The 16,835-nt window shown below is 34.7% G+C and overlaps 1 protein-coding gene across 6 annotated transcripts in view; it reads right to left on the bottom strand.

Moving 5' to 3' along the window:
- NUP155 (nucleoporin 155) overlaps positions 1-16,259 on the bottom strand; it is a 52,289-nt gene extending 36,030 nt beyond the window's left edge. For 2 of the 6 annotated variants that reach the window (XR_012071514.1, XM_072958762.1), the window contains exons 1-11: positions 15,673-16,256; positions 13,273-13,410; positions 11,647-11,743; positions 9,762-9,832; positions 6,493-6,585; positions 5,523-5,689; positions 3,874-3,979; positions 2,931-3,004; positions 2,532-2,623; positions 641-738; positions 4-156 (exon numbers count right to left, since the gene is read on the bottom strand). Coding sequence is in view for 5 of the 6 variants with exons in the window: in XM_072958762.1 (XP_072814863.1) it covers positions 4-156; positions 641-738; positions 2,532-2,623; positions 2,931-3,004; positions 3,874-3,979; positions 5,523-5,689; positions 6,493-6,585; positions 9,762-9,832; positions 11,647-11,743; positions 13,273-13,410; positions 15,673-15,829 (1,246 nt within the window). In the remaining variant the exon portion in view is untranslated. Of the gene's footprint in view, positions 1-3; positions 157-640; positions 739-2,531; positions 2,624-2,930; positions 3,005-3,873; positions 3,980-5,522; positions 5,690-6,492; positions 6,586-9,761; positions 9,833-11,646; positions 11,744-13,272; positions 13,411-15,672 lie in introns of all 6 variants that reach the window. The other 4 variants (XM_072958763.1, XM_072958764.1, XM_072958765.1 and 1 more) reach the window with 3 other exon arrangements.
- Positions 16,260-16,835: the final 576 nt, after the last annotated feature.

Here is a 16,835-nt window from a genome sequence, read left to right as displayed (position 1 = left end):
TACCTTTACTATAAAGAGCTTTATGTACTTTTGAAGGCTTTTCCACTGTTGAAGATGCTGAGAATCCAGGAGGTAAGCGGATGTGGACCAGTGTCAATGTATTAGGTCGTGCTAATGGCTGTCTGAACGGACAAGTGCTGAAATACAGCCTTACACCTGGGGATAAGGTAAAATCATCCATTATTCATAGGAACTAAAAGATGGGAGGTACATCTGTTATTGAAGCAATTCCACAAAGAATCATAGTTAATGCCATATATCACCATATATCACTTTCCTGACTGATCTTAAATCACTATGTGTACTACCAGCTGAAGTGATTCCTAAGACGTCACTTGGAGTTGACAGGTAAATCAACACATTTCAGTAGAAAGAACCTACAACTGTGAGACAAGGGAACCTGCATTCTAATTCAAGCTCTGTCACTAAATGTTATCTTTCAGGCTTGCTTTCACATCTATAAAATGAGGAGGCATAGCCAGACAAATCTTCTGATTTTTAAAATCCCTAACTTTATGCATTATTAATATGGTTTTATAACTGATACAGAAGTAAAAACATACTTCTAATCATAAATTTCCAAGCCTGAAGATTATCAAGTTACCATAGTAATAGCACATGTATAAACACAATAACGTACCTGCATGTGTGACAGCCAATAACTGACAGTCCAGTGATTCGGAGTTTTCAATCACTGCTATTTGAACAATTGGTTTAAAAACAGAACGATCTATGGTCCTAGAAGAAAGAAAAACTAAAATTTATTTTTTAAATGTGTCTACTAAATTATAAGGAATATATTCCACTAGCATTTTTTACATGTTTAAATATGCTAAAATAGTTTAAGACTAACTTCTTAGGAAAGTAATATAACAGCAGCAAGAACTGGCAAAACCCCTCGAATGTGTGTCATTTACATTATTATTGTTAAAAGGAACCCCCTTTTTTTTAAAGACCATGAAAGAAGGCTGGATTCACTGAGTAGTTAACAGGGAACAAGGTGTTTTAGAGCATCAAAATATCACTGTAAAGATTACCAGTAATTAAAAAGGGGGAAACAACACTGTAAATCAACTATACCTCAATAAAAATATAATAAAATAAAGGGGGGTGAGCATTCATAATGGAGATCTAGTGAATATCATCTCAATCAAGTGTTCATTATAGGAAAACTTGTATTATGTGCCTTCCGATGTAATGCTGTAAAAGTTCACATCATCTATGCAGTATTGGCTAAAAACAATACTACCCTGAATCTACACATCAGGAAAAAAAGACACATTCAGAAATTGGGATATTCTATAAATAACTATCTTGTCCCCTCTCCCATATGTAAATATTTGAAAAAGAAAAGGAAGGAAGAAGTCTGTTTTAGATTAAAGGGACTAAAGACCAGTGCAGCTCATAAGCTCTGACTGATCTGGAGAAAAATGTAAAGAAAAACACTTATAAAAGGCTTGGGAGACTATTGAGTAATTTTAATATGGACTATACAATTATGATAACACTATAAAATTATGAACATTTTTTAGGTGTGGTAGTGGTATTGTATGTAAGAACTGAGGAGACGGAAGCTGCAGGATTTAAGGGTGAAAGTCACGATGTCTACAACTTACTTTCAAACAGGTCATAAGATTGAGCAAATAAGGCAAAATTCTAACAACTGGTGAATTTAGATAAAGGGTATATCAGTCTTTATCATGCTCTTTTCATTTTTCTGTGGATTTGAAACAATTTCCCCAAAAAAAAGTTGAGAGAAGAAAAAATAAACTCTTTCAATTGTCCGCTTTGAGAATTTTTTGTCACTGAAAAGCAAAGACAACACTTTCAGGGATCATTTCTATAGTTCGTTGTTGAAGAGCAAAGAAAACATGCTGACTTTTCACGAGACTATCTGACTGTAGCAGTGACCCAGGCACACAGACAACAGAAGCTGTAAATCTAAGGTCTCTGTCACGCGAAGAGAATTTCTGTAGCTAAATCAGTTGTGGCACATGCAATAGCAGTGTATTTATCCAAAGACTTGGCTTCTAGGTTGGGTCCCAGTACTTATTTAGGAGTTTCATCTCAGGCAAATCATAACACCCCTCAGTTTCACTCTCCTCAAGAATACAGTGAGGATAATACAACTGTGAAATTTCGCACCCCCAAATGGGAATGTGTCAATTACTAGATCAATGATGTTAAATGGGTGGAATGGGGAAAATTTTGAGACTTGTGGTTTCCTACTTACAATATCTATATGCCAGTACAGACCACTTAAGGCATAATTTAAAGCTCCAGGGGAAAACATATGTCAAGCTGTACTTTACACCATAAAACATCCTGCCTTATGTTTCAAACCATCAAACATAAGACTAAAATAAAAGGAAGTATCTCTGGCAACTATTTCAAGCATGACCTACGCTGTCATCTCCCTCAACATCCTTTACCTTGTAGAGAGATTCTGAGAAGGGAATAATTTTAGTATACTGCATGTAAATAATTAACTATGGCCGCAGTGAAATGTCTGACAATACATTACATATTACCTAGCAATGTTTCCAGCAGCAGAGACAATAGAATTCTGGGATACTGAGGCAACTCTATTCATTCCCTGTCCATCATGGCCCAAATCATACACCTGTGAATGAAAAAATTACACCTACTTAAACATGATTACAAACTATATACATTTTATAAAATAACCTTTCAAATAAATAGTTATTAACTTAACTTTTCCTTTTCAGGGATCCTTTAATTTTAGTAGTTTACACAGGTATGGAAACACCCAGAGATCTGTAGTTTCATAAAAGGGGACTCTAAGAAGTGGTTTGGGATTCTTTTAAAAAACAAAACAGTTCATAGGAAAATTCTAAGAGTGACTAAATCTTTCTTAAAAACAGAGATGTTCTTCCCCTCTTAAATGGTGATGTAATATTAATACTTACCTGTATTACTCCTTTCTCAGATCTTGTATACAAAATATTTCTTGAATTATCGATTGCAATTTGAACAATAGGATCTAAAAGTAAGAGAAAACAAACAAACAAAAACCCCAGAGATTAACAAATCAAACTCATTAGCAGCTTACAACAATTAAACCTGGTGGTTTACGTTCAGGGCTTTCCTTTTGCTTTGTAGATAAGCCTTAGGTTGTACAAGGACAAAGCCAAGAAACATTTAGGTCAGACAACACGTGAAAAAGGCAAACATCACACACTGTGACTAGGTTAAGAGCATCACCAATAGGTTATTCTGTACTCTACATGAATTTTAAGCTTCCAAACTTAAAATAAGTTTCCAAACCAAAAATAAGTTTCAAATTATTTCTTCATTCAACAAACTTTAAATGAATGCTTGCTATATGCTAGAAACACATAAAACAATTACACCTGGTCCATCCCTTCAAGAAACCTCCAGTTTAGTTTAATAATTCATTATGTGAAAGAAAATACTTTAAAAATTCAGTCATATTAACATTTTTAGGTGCATTTATCTTATTTTCCTGGAGCATTTAAAAATTATTTAACCTGCTTAAATCTCTCAGTTTATTAAAAACTCAACATATATTCATTTTATGATGGGAATTTCTTCTAGACAAGGCAAAACATGTATTAAATGCCTTTCACATACACAAACACATGTTTTGGTTTAAGCATATACAGCTGTTTTAAACACATGTTCTATGACGCTACATTTATAGGAACTTGGAAATAAAACTCATTCTGTCTCTATGTTTAACCATCCCCTCTCCCTTTAAAAGACTATATGAATGTATGACAAATGTTATTTAGTAAGAAACTGTTTCAGTTAAGAATGAAAATTTCTAAAGAAAATGTTAGTTCAACAATCTGTTAAAATTTTTGTTTGTCCAATTTTTTCTCTACTCACCATCTTCTGAGAACGTGAACTGCAGTAATGAAGGAACGAGGAAAGAAAGTGAGCTCTTTGAGTGGTTTATTTTCCTACATCTCTGGCTAAACCAACCTGCTTCTGCCTTAAGAGAAAAAAATTGAAAGAAAGACTTGTAAATGTAGGTAACTCCATCATAGCAATTATTATATACCCATGTTTATAAATATTCTCAAATCTTAGTGAAATACCAATAATTGTAAATAAAGTGAGACATACAACTCAAAAGTAAGTACTGAGAAGTACTGAGTTTAGTCCTGTAATTAAAAATAGAAAATGTACTTAACTATAATCGAATGAGACTGCTTTCAATGAAATCAGCTACATCTATTCCAGCAACTGATTGTTACATTAGTGGGCTCATTTTAATTATCTTAAAAACTCCTATTTGAAAGGAAAGGAGAGGAAACATAGCTTATAAGTACACATATTTTTATCTCTCCCTACTATTGCTAAAAGGAAATGTAGGGGAGGGTATAGCTCAAGTGGTAAGAGTGCATGTTTAGCATGCATGAGGTGCTGGGTTCAATCCCCAGTACCTCCTCTGAGAATAAATAAGTAAGTAAACCTAAGTACCTCCCCCACCAAAAAAAAAATAAATAAATAAAAGGAAATTTAAAAAATACTGGCCATCACCATCATAATCTAAAGTCCACTCCTCAGTGTTTGAGTTTTGGCATACTTAAATCTGTCACAAAACTTCTGCAGTGAACAAAACCAAGAGAAATTGGGCAAAGAAGAAACACAATATAACATAAAAAAGCTAACCTCAGTTCTAATCCTATCTCTGCCACTAATTAGCTGTGTGACTATGCAACTAGCAATAAAAAAAGCAATTTTCCTCTATCTGACTGGTCAAAATAAGTTTGAAAATACCAGTGTTAGAATGAGGAGGGAAGAGGAAAAGATACAACCATAGATGCCTGCTAAGAGGCTAAAACTCTAAAGAAGGCAAAATGAAAATATAAGATATAATTTAAAATACGAGTATACTGTAACTCAACCATTAGAATTTTAAGTCTTTACACTAGAAAATATCTACACATATGCATAAGGAGGCCTGCAAAAGTATACTTATTATACTCTTATTGTGAAAGGAAAAATCTAGAAACCTAGAAGTCCATCAAGAAAGGAACTGTTAAACAAATCATGTACATTCACTTTATGGACAACTGTGCAGCAATCATAAAACATAACATGTATCTATCTACCAGATACTGAGAAGGAAAGATTTATAATGATATAGTTAAATGGAACAAACCAATTATGAAACAAAACATAAGCAATAACACACATAAAAACATACATACGCAGAAGTACACTATGTACTTGTACACATGTATATGTACACATAAATACACATGTATATTTAGCTAGAGACGTATTTATAGGTATTTATCAATGCATGTATCATATTTTACAAGGACATAACGGATAATGGCTGAGAAGAGAATTGGATTCATAGGTATGGTATAGTCATGAATGACTACAACTTTAACTGCATGTCTTACTACTTCCCATAAGAATATATTAATGTGCTTATACAATTAGAAAATAAAGATGAAACTTTATCTATCCCTACTTTGTCAAGAGGGAGGAAAAAAGGTGCTGACACATGTCAGACTTACTTGGTATGCTACTTCATATAAACAGCCATCCTTTCCAGCCAAGAAAATTCTGCCATTATCGGTGGAAGTTATTGTTAAAAGGTAAGTATTATCAGTAGGAAGAGAATATAGGGGATCTGGAAGCAACTGCATTCCACCACACATACTGTCATTGAGAACTCCAGAACCTAATTTTTTAAAAAATACAGGAAATCATTGTATGAGCTTTTTAAAATTTTAAAACAATCATTATATTATTTTCAGAATTGATACTCTTATTGAATTTGCAATATGCCAGAAATTTTAAAAAATGTACGTACAACACATATTTTTAAATTATTATAGTCTGATATGAACAATTTGATAATTCATGTTAAGTAGAATCCACAGTATGTATATATATAACACACACAAAATATATAACACATGTAATTATATATGTTCCATAATCTATATATAATATAGTAAAACATCAAACAAAAAACCCAAAGTATTAAATTCTGGAAAAAAGCCTAAGGATGTGGTAACAGTAACCATTAATTTGAATCCCTGCAATTCATTATTTTATCCAAAACATTGCTAGAATGCAAAAGAAACCACTGAATGTGCTTATAATAAGTTAACTGAGTGCTTCTTATTTTAGGGGAAAGAATAACATGTATTTCAGTGTTCCATATGTTAAAATGACCATTAAAAAATTAAAAACAAAGAAATTGAAGGTACTATTGAAAAATTACTAGTGGCAACTATTTCTCTCCCACTACCCTTTCTTTATATTAGACATTTAAGAACTATACACTAATATGATAAATATATCCAAAATAAATTTTGGTGGCGTTACTAACGTTAAAGATACCAAATCTATAGGGAAGCATTATTTTCCTATGAGCAAATAGCCCAGAAAGTTAGTGAAAAAGATTAGTTTTTAATTATAACATTAAATTGAGCAACACAGCATTTTAAAAAAAATACAATATGTGGGTTGCTTTACCTGTTTGCAAATTAGTATAGCTGAGTCCAAGAATCACTATATCTACAGGGGTTGCCAAAACCAGAAGGTGTCGTACATGAGGTTGAAAGATGCCTAAGATAAAGTAAACATAAGTTAGGGATTATTTTCTGGAAAACATCAGAATTTAAGCATTAACAGAAATGGTTACCATTAAAATGAACTATGGATTAAATAGCATATGAAAAGTCGGAAACTAATTTAGCTAATTTTGATGTTAAACTATTACTACCTATAATCATTTAAATAAGTAAATAGTAGGGGAAAAAATCCAACGTAGAAACAAACACTTCTGCATTTAATAACATTTATAGTCAGTGTTACACTACAAAATAGTTTAGGTTTATTAAAATATAAAAATTTCTATTTGTATATTCATGTTATAGCATTATCCACAATACCCAAAAGGTAGAAGCAATCCAAGTGTCCAATAGATGAATAGATAAACAAAATGTGGTATGTACACACAGTGGAATATTATAAGGCCTTTTAAAAAAAGGGAAATTCTGACATATGCTATGATAGGGATGAAACGTGAAGACATGATTCTAAGCAAGACAAGCCAGTCACACGAAGATATTCTATATAATTCCACTTGCATGAAGTTCCTGGAACAGTCAAATTCATAGACATAGAAATGAGTTTATATGTCAAATGAGTTTATAAAAAAGCCACATAATTTATAGTTTCAGAAGGGGCATTAAACCAAGCATAAATTTTTTTAATGTTAACTCATGCTAAGGTTATCGTTTAACTTTAAAGAGCATGGAGTGGCATGAGATGTAATGTATAATTTCACTGTCATGTTACGATATCCAAAAATAGTGTGTCACTGATAGAAATAGAAGGAAATATATCTTATATTATGATACTAGACATTTCTTTATATGTATACATTTGGGTGTTAAATGTCACTAAATACAACAAAGCTCCTATTATCATTTGGTTTCACTTTCACTGATGAACACTGAGGGGCACAAAGACCACAATTTTGTGTTTCAAGGTTCAAGTCAATAAAGCTGAAGGCACAGACCTTCTACTTAATGACCTCAAAATATACCTGATATTTCAGAAGCTGATTTTAAAAGCTTGACATTTATGAAAACTTAGATTTTCCTTAATAAAAGCCATATCTCAAAGTATTCAGTCACAATGCTATGCCAAGAAGTCATCTTTGATTACAGAAACCTTAGTGAAGTTGGAATTCTATAGGTAATGGAGTTGGTTTATGGCTTGGAGTTTAAAAAAAATAGGTAAGTAAAGCAGTGCCTTGTCAAATGATGCCATCTTCTCTAACTTCTCCTAATTTATTCAACTATTTTGAAACAGGAGATGGTAGAATTGAAAGTCACTTCCCTTCAGGATGCAACAGGGTCAAATGACTGACATTTCTCACCTTATTCAACTCTCACTTCTTAACTATAAAGTGAATATAATTATCTTTTAGAAACTGCCATAGTTACTTAGGTCTTTGGAATGGTGAAAAGTTTCACAGCTCAATAAAATTTTGAAAGAAAAAGTTTAATAACTGTGGACAAATACGAGCACTTATGATCCTTTGCAACACCTGTTTTTGCTGCTTTGATGAAGAAACTCAACAGAGTCCTAACTTATTGCATTTTATAAAGGTATGCTTTGGCGTCAAAAACTGAGGTCAGTGACACATTCGAGCTCAAAGATAACTTCAATGACAGTATGAACTGGTGCCCTTTCAAAAGACTTTGTCCAGAAATAGGAAAATATAAAGTTCTTCTCCTCCAGAAGTGGGTGACTAAACTTAAGGCAGGAGGTACACTTTTTGGAGAGACAAGGAAAGATCAATCTAAAAATAACTTGCAGGAAGGAGTTTATACATGATTTAACTTAGGTGGCATCTCTATTGGGTCACATAAATCAAGTAAATTGTTTAAGAATCATATAATCTCTATAATGAGCAGTCTCCCAAAAGCGACAAGCTCTTTTAGCCAAGCTATCTCCTTGGAGATAAAGGCTGGACAACTATGTAAATCTAATCTTTCAATACATGAGAAATGCTTCTTTGAACTTGAGGAATGTAATTAAGCCTTGTGATTAATTTCTCGGTGGGCAAAAATGTGCAAATGCTAGAAAACACTAAGGAATTCCTTTGTTTTACTCAAGCAGTGACAAAATTGAAAGCTGGAGTCATAATCTTCTTGCTTACATAGAAAAGCTTCAATAAAGCAGACTCTTACCAAAAAGCAACTGACTTAAAAAGATGACTTTAACTGGAAAATGTCTGTCATAAAAGACAAAAAGTAGGATAAAGACTTTGTAACTTTAAAATATTTTTGAGTCAGAATTATCAGTACTTGCTGACAGCAAAGTCAGAACTGCTTGATTATCAAAGACAACATCTCTGCTGCCAAGTCAAAGACATGAATTATGCCATAATTTCAATTTTGCACTGAAATTTACATTAGAGTAGAACTATATTTTACTATTTGCTTTAGACAATTTATATTTATTATAATAGAGGGCATGAACAGCTGTTGACTTTTATATGAATAAACTTTTAAACTAAGAAATAAAACAGAAACACATCAGGGTAAAGACTGCTTTAAATTTCTATGTAAAGGAAATACATTCCAATATAATCACACAGTGTATAAAACTGCATCTTTATATTTATGTGAATTAGTATCATTTCAAAATGGCTATAACCTTACAAATTCCTACTTAGGCCTTGTAAACAAGTAGATTTCATTTATTATTTGCTCCTATAGGAAGCTGCATTCAAGGGATGTATATTAAATTTAAATCAATCAATTCTGCATATCAGTAGCTCTGATAAAAGATCTAGTGTAATGAAGTTGAAATTTTAAGGTAAACAATGCTTGTGACTTCTCTCAGGATTTATTCTGAACTCTGTTCTCACACCCTTGGGCTATCAAGACTACAAAAATGCAGAGAGAAAAATGGTTTTCATATTAAATTCAGTAATTAATGAAAAACATATAATGCGAAAAACTTCAGGTAAATCAAGAAAGACTAACAAAAAACAGATAACATTTAAGAATTACAGTTTAACAATTTTAAAGCAGACTCACTTATATCATAAAGTGAGAAACTGTTAAATATTTCTGATCACTTTTTACATTTATAATTAGAAGTAATTCAGACCAAAACTTCAATAGGAAATTTAATTACTTAGAATGTTATCATTCAGCCCTAAAACATTTGAAGTCAATGTATATACAAACGTTAACAATCTTAGTAGTTTTATTTCTTACCAGCTTTTGGTTTCACAAGCCCCACAGCAAGGATAGTCTCACTAAGTCCATCAAAATAGGCAAGGTCTCCTCTGTTAATAGTTGAGAAACATGTTATACACATAAAGAGAAAGTTTTATCTTATAATACTTGGGACTACAGAATATCATGAACCAGCAAATAAAACTTTCAGTTCCAAGACACAGGCACACAAGCCTGCTTAAGGCTAAGTATAAACCAAGAAAAGGGAGACCATTAGTCCCCATTACAAGTATCTCCCCACCACGCTGCAAGTCAGGCCAAGTTTCCCCATTTTCCCACCCTGTGGAATTAAGACTCCTTCGATGACGGACACAACCCTGGAAACTAAGATCAATACTGGGAAAGCTGAGAATTAGAGCAGTGAACTGAACAAGATTATGTTTCTACCATCCAGATGGAATTAAGATTTATAATAGAAAGCTACTGGAATAATTGAAACTAAGTCTAAAGTTTTTGTGGAATTGAATTTGGGAACTAGATTTACATAGAGTAACTAGTGCCTTCATTTTTTCAATTAATACAATGTTCAAATAATTTTTCTTTAAATAAATATGAACACATAAGGTTGAACAATACTTCCCATGTGGGCAGGGACTACACTTACCTCATTCGATACTATTCAAGCACAACAGTATTTGATATATAAGCCCAATATATTTCTTCTTTTTGGTTCGTTTGTTGTTTTTAGGGGGAGATACCTAGGTTTATTTATTTCTTTATTCTTGGAGGAGGTACTAGGGATAGAACCCAGGACCTCATGCATGCTAAGCATGTGCTCTACCACTTGAGTTATATCCTCCCCCTCCAATATGTTTGTTAAATGAATGTTAGATGTTAATGGAAATATAAACATTTTCATTAAAGTGAAAACACTTTTTAAGGAAATTATTCTCACATTTATCTATTTTGTAATTTTTTTGCATTAGATTTTCTTGAAGAGATCAGTGCCTAAATGAAGAGGTTTTATTCTTTAGTATAAGAAAGGAAATGTTATATGTAATTGAACAAACTGGGGCAACATTCCTGGTACATGAAAAACAATCAAACCATGTACCACTGCTATTATGACTATATACCATTTCAACAATAAAAATAGCTGTGAAAAATTCTAACTAAAAAAAAACAAACAAACAAAATTGGTTTCATTTAGGCTACAAGTTCTCATTTATTGTCCATTTTGATTCAATGACTCTTGTGCGTGTGTTCCTAACAAGTGTATTAATTCCTCAGGGGCAAGAGTAACACCTTACTATACATATGGACCTTCCTCTGGTCATCTCACAATTACCTAAAGATAACATGATGGAGAACTAGAAGACAAAATTTTTCTCCAAAAAATCAAGAGCAAGATTATCAGATCAATAAACTTTATTTAAGAAAGAGTGCCTTGGGCCTTCACTCAGATTCTATCATATACAATTAATTTACACAAGATCAAACCGACAGAATAACAACAAAACCATTAAGTCATTTCAATAAATTAATAGCCTCTCACTCTGTAGAAATGCAAGAAAAACAGGTCTTCAAAAACAAACCATCTCTCCAAGAACCACTGATAGCCTATCTTTACTTCAGGATAAAAGCTTGGAAAATAAGACTCATGCTACTCAGAGTGGTACCCAGATCCCCAGCATCACCTGGGAGCTTCTTGCAAATGCAGACTCTTGAGCCTTACTCAAAATGACTATAACAGAATCCACACTTTAACCCCATTCCCAGGTTGGTATGTATACAGAGAAGCACTGACCCAGGTGTTAAAGGAATGAAAGATAAACCAAGCAGCTTCTAATGAGTGGAATACTACTTGGAATAAAGATAATCTAAATTCTAATCATGCTAAAACAAATCAGCCATAAATACATACCCATCTTCGTAGTTCCACATGAATATGTCACTGTCAATTGTGAGCCAAGCTCTATTGATAGGAGGGAACACGCCCATCATGCAGTTACACTGCATATCTGAGTGTGGATGTAAGGTAGAAAGGTTTCAATCTCATCTTTCTTAAACTTGTTTCAAAAGATTTTGATTTAAAACATATGATTAAAAAATCATGACCTGTCCACTCTTCAATAGAGCAATAAAATATCTTTATTTGCAATGAGTTTAATGAAAGACACAGTATATGACAGAAACATTTATAATTTCTAAATAATGCTATCTAACCATTTAAAATGTCTGCGAATAAAAAACGTCATGTTTCTTACCATCATTAACTTTAAAAAAATTGACTCTAAATAATACCATTGAAATTTGACATTAAAAAAGTATTTTACTAGACCAGTTTTCCAACTGTGTAAGAGCAAGAGTGATTAAAAAAAAAAGCACTTGGCATACTAAAGTCATAGCTAGATGACAGTCTACAAGCCTCATATAAACTGAAAAACAGACAATTATTTATGTAACTAAAAGACAATGAAACAATTGTGAAAACAAAATAATTTCCTAATTAAAGGAAATGTCTCTTGTAGAGTACTGTAAGATTAAAGAACAAGAAACTAGCCAAGGGTGGAGTATAAGGTGCATTATACATTTAATAACACTATTTCACAAAGTCTCAGAGAAAGAATGAACATTTTAGGGAATATATCTATTAGATTTTACTAGTTTTACTATTTATTTTATAAGCATTTTCTTTAGTTTTCCATTTCTCTTCTTTTTCTAAATCATACTGTATTGAAATAGGAAAGCCCTTCACCCTAAATAGATTAACATACTTTTAAAAGTCTCAGATTACATTTTTATGTAGCATCTTGATGTTTTTCTTATGAGTCACAGATTGATTCTTACAAAAGCTCCCCAGCAATAACTATAATTATAATCTACTGCTTTTACAGGGTATGCCATACTTTAAGAAAAACAAACCTTTGTTTTTAGAGGGTAAGAAAACTCCTCTAGCTACTCAGTCTACGAATATGCCATTAATATTTCAGTTTCTTACACCTTTAGACAGATTCTCCTTTTGATCCTTAGAAATGGAATCGCTTATAAACTTCAATTCTAAGACACTAGTAAGTATAAAAATACATCAAAAACTTTTCTTTGCTGGGGGGGAAATACCTGGCAGTTTTTGTTTGTTTTAAACATTTTCAGTCACATGCCAGTTTTAAAGTGTTAAAATATGGGAAAAGATAGAAACGAAAATCATGGGTCTTCGAACTGAAAAAGTGTGGTAGGAAAAATTTCCTTGTTAGTGCTTAATTGGAAAGTAATACTTTGCCATATATTACTCAAAAATGCAGAGTTCCTTGTAAACAATTCACTCTCCTCAATGCCCCCAAACAATTAAAACGTGACTCAATTTTCAAGATTCAATTTTATATATTTTCTAGGCACAGGGCAAGCACCCACATACTTAAATGTATTTTAAATAAAACCCTTACGTGAATTTATATGCAACGCACTAACTAAACACAAGACAAGAATTATAAAAATGAGAATACCAATTTAAAAAAATGTTTAAACGTTAAACATGAAATTAATAGGATACGCCCAAACTGTTCAACAAGTTCAGGTGGGAGAGGAACTCGTCGGATGGAACTGATTTCTGGAAGGTTAGGCACTGACAGTAAACCAGGTCCTTGTAGAGGATAATCCATATCTGACATTCCAGAAACAGTAGGATTATCTACAAAAAATAAAGTAAAAATTAAAAAAGCACTTATTTAAATAATGTATTGGGCATCCAATGGGCATATACAAGTACTACAAGTTACAGAAATTTGTGCATCTGGTGGTTCTAAAGGTATAGGGAGAATAAAGTAGTTTGGACACAAAGGAGGCCTGCGAAATACCAATGGTAACATGGGGGACAGTTACTGGTTTTAGCACTGAACAGAAGGTTATCTTTCACAACGATTTACTCTATAAAAAAGAGAAATGTTTAGTTCAATAAGTTAGTGTTTTTTTCTTATTTTACTAATCTGAAATGGGAAAAAATTTATAAAACCACTTTGTTATTCTCAGATAAAACAACTGTAGACAAACAAAACACTGACGGGAAAAAAAGTGGCTATTCAATTTGCAAAAAAACACGGTATCTGCGAAGTGCAATAAAGCAAAGCACAATAAATTGAGGTAACCCTGTAATACCGCATAAGCAATATCTTTTTGGTGGGCATAGGGGAAAATGACCACACTATAAAGGATTCTCAATGGCAACCTTTCTCTTGCTCTAAACAACCAGACTCTAAGGGCAGGAGCAGGCTGGTCTCCTGATCTAGTCCTCAACAAGGTGTTTTAGATCTGACTGAGAATCTATTTATCACAAGTACCTTTCCAGGCTCTCTAAAGTACAAAGATGCTGGGGGAAACTGACATATAAAACAATTTAAAATGTATTAAGAAAAATTTAAAAATATACACAACTAGAGAAAAATGCCATCAACTCCTGTGGATTGATTACCCAGGTTCAAAAATTACCAGTAACATGCTCGATCATGTTTCATTTGTGTCAATCACTATCCACTCCTGCCCAAAAGACACACTAGTATTTTTTAAAGCAAATCCCAGACATCTCATTTAATCTTAAAGCATAATTTTAATGGAACACTGCATATGTTAAACAGCAGTGGGTGCACAAAGGACGGAATCAATAACCCTGGTGAGGATATAAATGGTTAAGAAAGACTTTGCAGAGAAGACAATATTTAATGAAGTCTGGAATAGTTTGTCAGGCAAAGAAGAAAGACCATTCCAGAAATGATGAAGAGTACATGTAAAATAAAATCCTGAAGAGGGGGCTTCTTAAGGAAAACATGTTAAATTCAGAATGAATGGAACAAGGAGATTGAGAAAATGACGGGAAGAGGGAAAGAAGATTTCGTTGAAGAGGTGTGTGCATAAACGGTGGAAAGGTAGGACTGGGATCAGACCTGATGAAAGGACCAGAATGTATGGACTGTTTATCTTGCTTTCAGACTCTAGGAGGTCAAAGGTGGCCGTGCTGTGCAAGATGACAGTTGCTAACAGACCACTCAGTTCTTGTAAGACAATCCTACTGGTAAGTAGCTGTCAGGAATAAACACTATCTTTGCTCTGTTTCTATCTTTTCTCTAGTTACAAGTTTACTCAATTAATGAATTTTTAGAAATCGTTAGAGATGTCTTCTAGGTTTACATTGCACAGATTATCCTGGTTAGATTATTTCGGTTTTTGCTTACCAGAAATTTTGTGTTTATCTTACTGACTCTTCTCTACTGTTCTCCAATTTCCAGTTCACAAATGGGTCATTTTTCTCCCCAGCAACTTACCTAATTCTACATGCCTCGAGGAGCCTGGCCTTAACTTAAAACCATTAAACAAAATATGTTACAGACACCTCTCTTTTGTTGGCACGTAATCTGCCTTGCTCTTCCTGTTCATCCATCATCACTGCCGATTTCCCGGTTCCCTTCCTTTATTCCGCTGGCAGTACTTTTTAACACCTTCCAGCACTTCATACTACACTAGGTCTACACATAATAAAGTATATCTTTGAGCGAACACGGTAATTTTCCAATTAATTCGTATGCTCTTCAGTTTTATTCTAATATTAGTATGAGAAATTAACAAGGATGAGATTCGGATCAGGTGATCCTACTCATCTGGCCTTAGCAATAAATACTTGGAGGCAATGAGAAGTTCATTAAGGTTGGAGTCTTTGCCTCTTTATGCTTCCAATGGGAGCTTGCTCTTTACAATCTTTTCAAGCATCTGCAATGAATAAAATGAGAAAAGGGGAGGGGGTCCTGAAAATGGGCTCTTTTCCGCCTTTTCAAAACTCAGCAACTGAGCCCCAAGTCTCAGGATGTTTTCGCCGATTCACTCTGGGGATAACGACCTACTTAGGGAGTCGGGCGAGAGTCTTTTCAGCTGAGAAACAGTCACCAAATGGGCATCGATCACTCACTTGGGGCAGACACCATGAGCAGCTCGGAAAGGTCCGGATACATGCGGTCTTCTTGCAACTGCCGGTCGATGAGCCGCCCCGCATTTTCCAAAGCTTCCTGCAGGGCTGAGGCCGACGTGGAGGCCGGCATTGCCGAGCCCAGCAAAGAAGACGGCATTTCGAAAATCGAAGACACCAGCGACCGGAGAAAGTTAAAAAGCAAAGAGAAGTAAGAGAAAACCCAAGACGCTAACTCAGCCCCAAAGCTGAGGGCGCGCGCGCCAAACGAGCGACCCGGCGCCAGCGCGTGACGCACTTCCGGCTCATCGGGTGGGGAATTTGAAGGCTGCGTTTTGGAGCTGGGAGGGGGGAACTGTTAGAGGGGGCTGGACGGCTCGGGTTGGGCTAGTGAGCGGCGGGGAGGGACGCTTTTAGGGGTGTGGCTGCTGGTTCTTTGGGACCGGGGAGCGGGGAAATCGGAGGCGGTCGAGGGAGGGAGGGAGGAAGGGGACAGGGAAGGGACCTGGGGAAGAGGAGGGATGGGACGGGGTCGGGAGGGAAGGGGTGGGGAGGAAGGAGGGAGCGGGGGTCGGGTAAGTGGGAGCGGGTTAGTGCCGGGGCAGCGCAGGCTGCTCCGGTTCCGGTGCGTTAAGCACGCGCGTGGATCTCGCTGCCTCAAGCTTCGCGGGTCGGAATCCCGCAACTGAGGCAGTTTTAGAGTATGTGTGTCAGTTTCTTTGGTGCCCCAAATAACTTCACTTCTGAGACTGGATAGGAGTTGGTAGCTCTTTGTCAGAAACAGTTTACATATAAACCAAAAACTTCACGGAGAAATTTTACATTTCTTATGGGCTTCGGTGTAAAGTAAAGTTCAATCAAGCTTTACAGTAAAATTCAATCAAGCTTTCCATATCTGTTATCACTACCTTTGACTCTGTGACATGTTACTGTGAAAAACTACATATACAAACTGAATTATTAATTTGTATTAGTCATTGTGCCTGGTGCCGGGAATATCAAACTGACACCACATTCCTGTCCTCAGGGTGCTTTATGCCGGGCACACAAGCAAAACAAACTGCATCACCATAGTTTTTCTATGGGATGTGGTTTAACTGCAGTAGAAGGGTAAGAGAAATGAGGGAGGAGAAGTAAGACATTCTTCGTTTCATACAGAAGGCAAC

Source organism: Vicugna pacos, chromosome 3, assembly GCF_048564905.1.
Source record: "Vicugna pacos chromosome 3, VicPac4, whole genome shotgun sequence".
Taxonomy (NCBI): domain Eukaryota; kingdom Metazoa; phylum Chordata; class Mammalia; order Artiodactyla; family Camelidae; genus Vicugna; species Vicugna pacos.
Note: the sequence above shows the minus strand (reverse complement) of the source record. Positions and strands in the feature narration are given on the sequence as shown.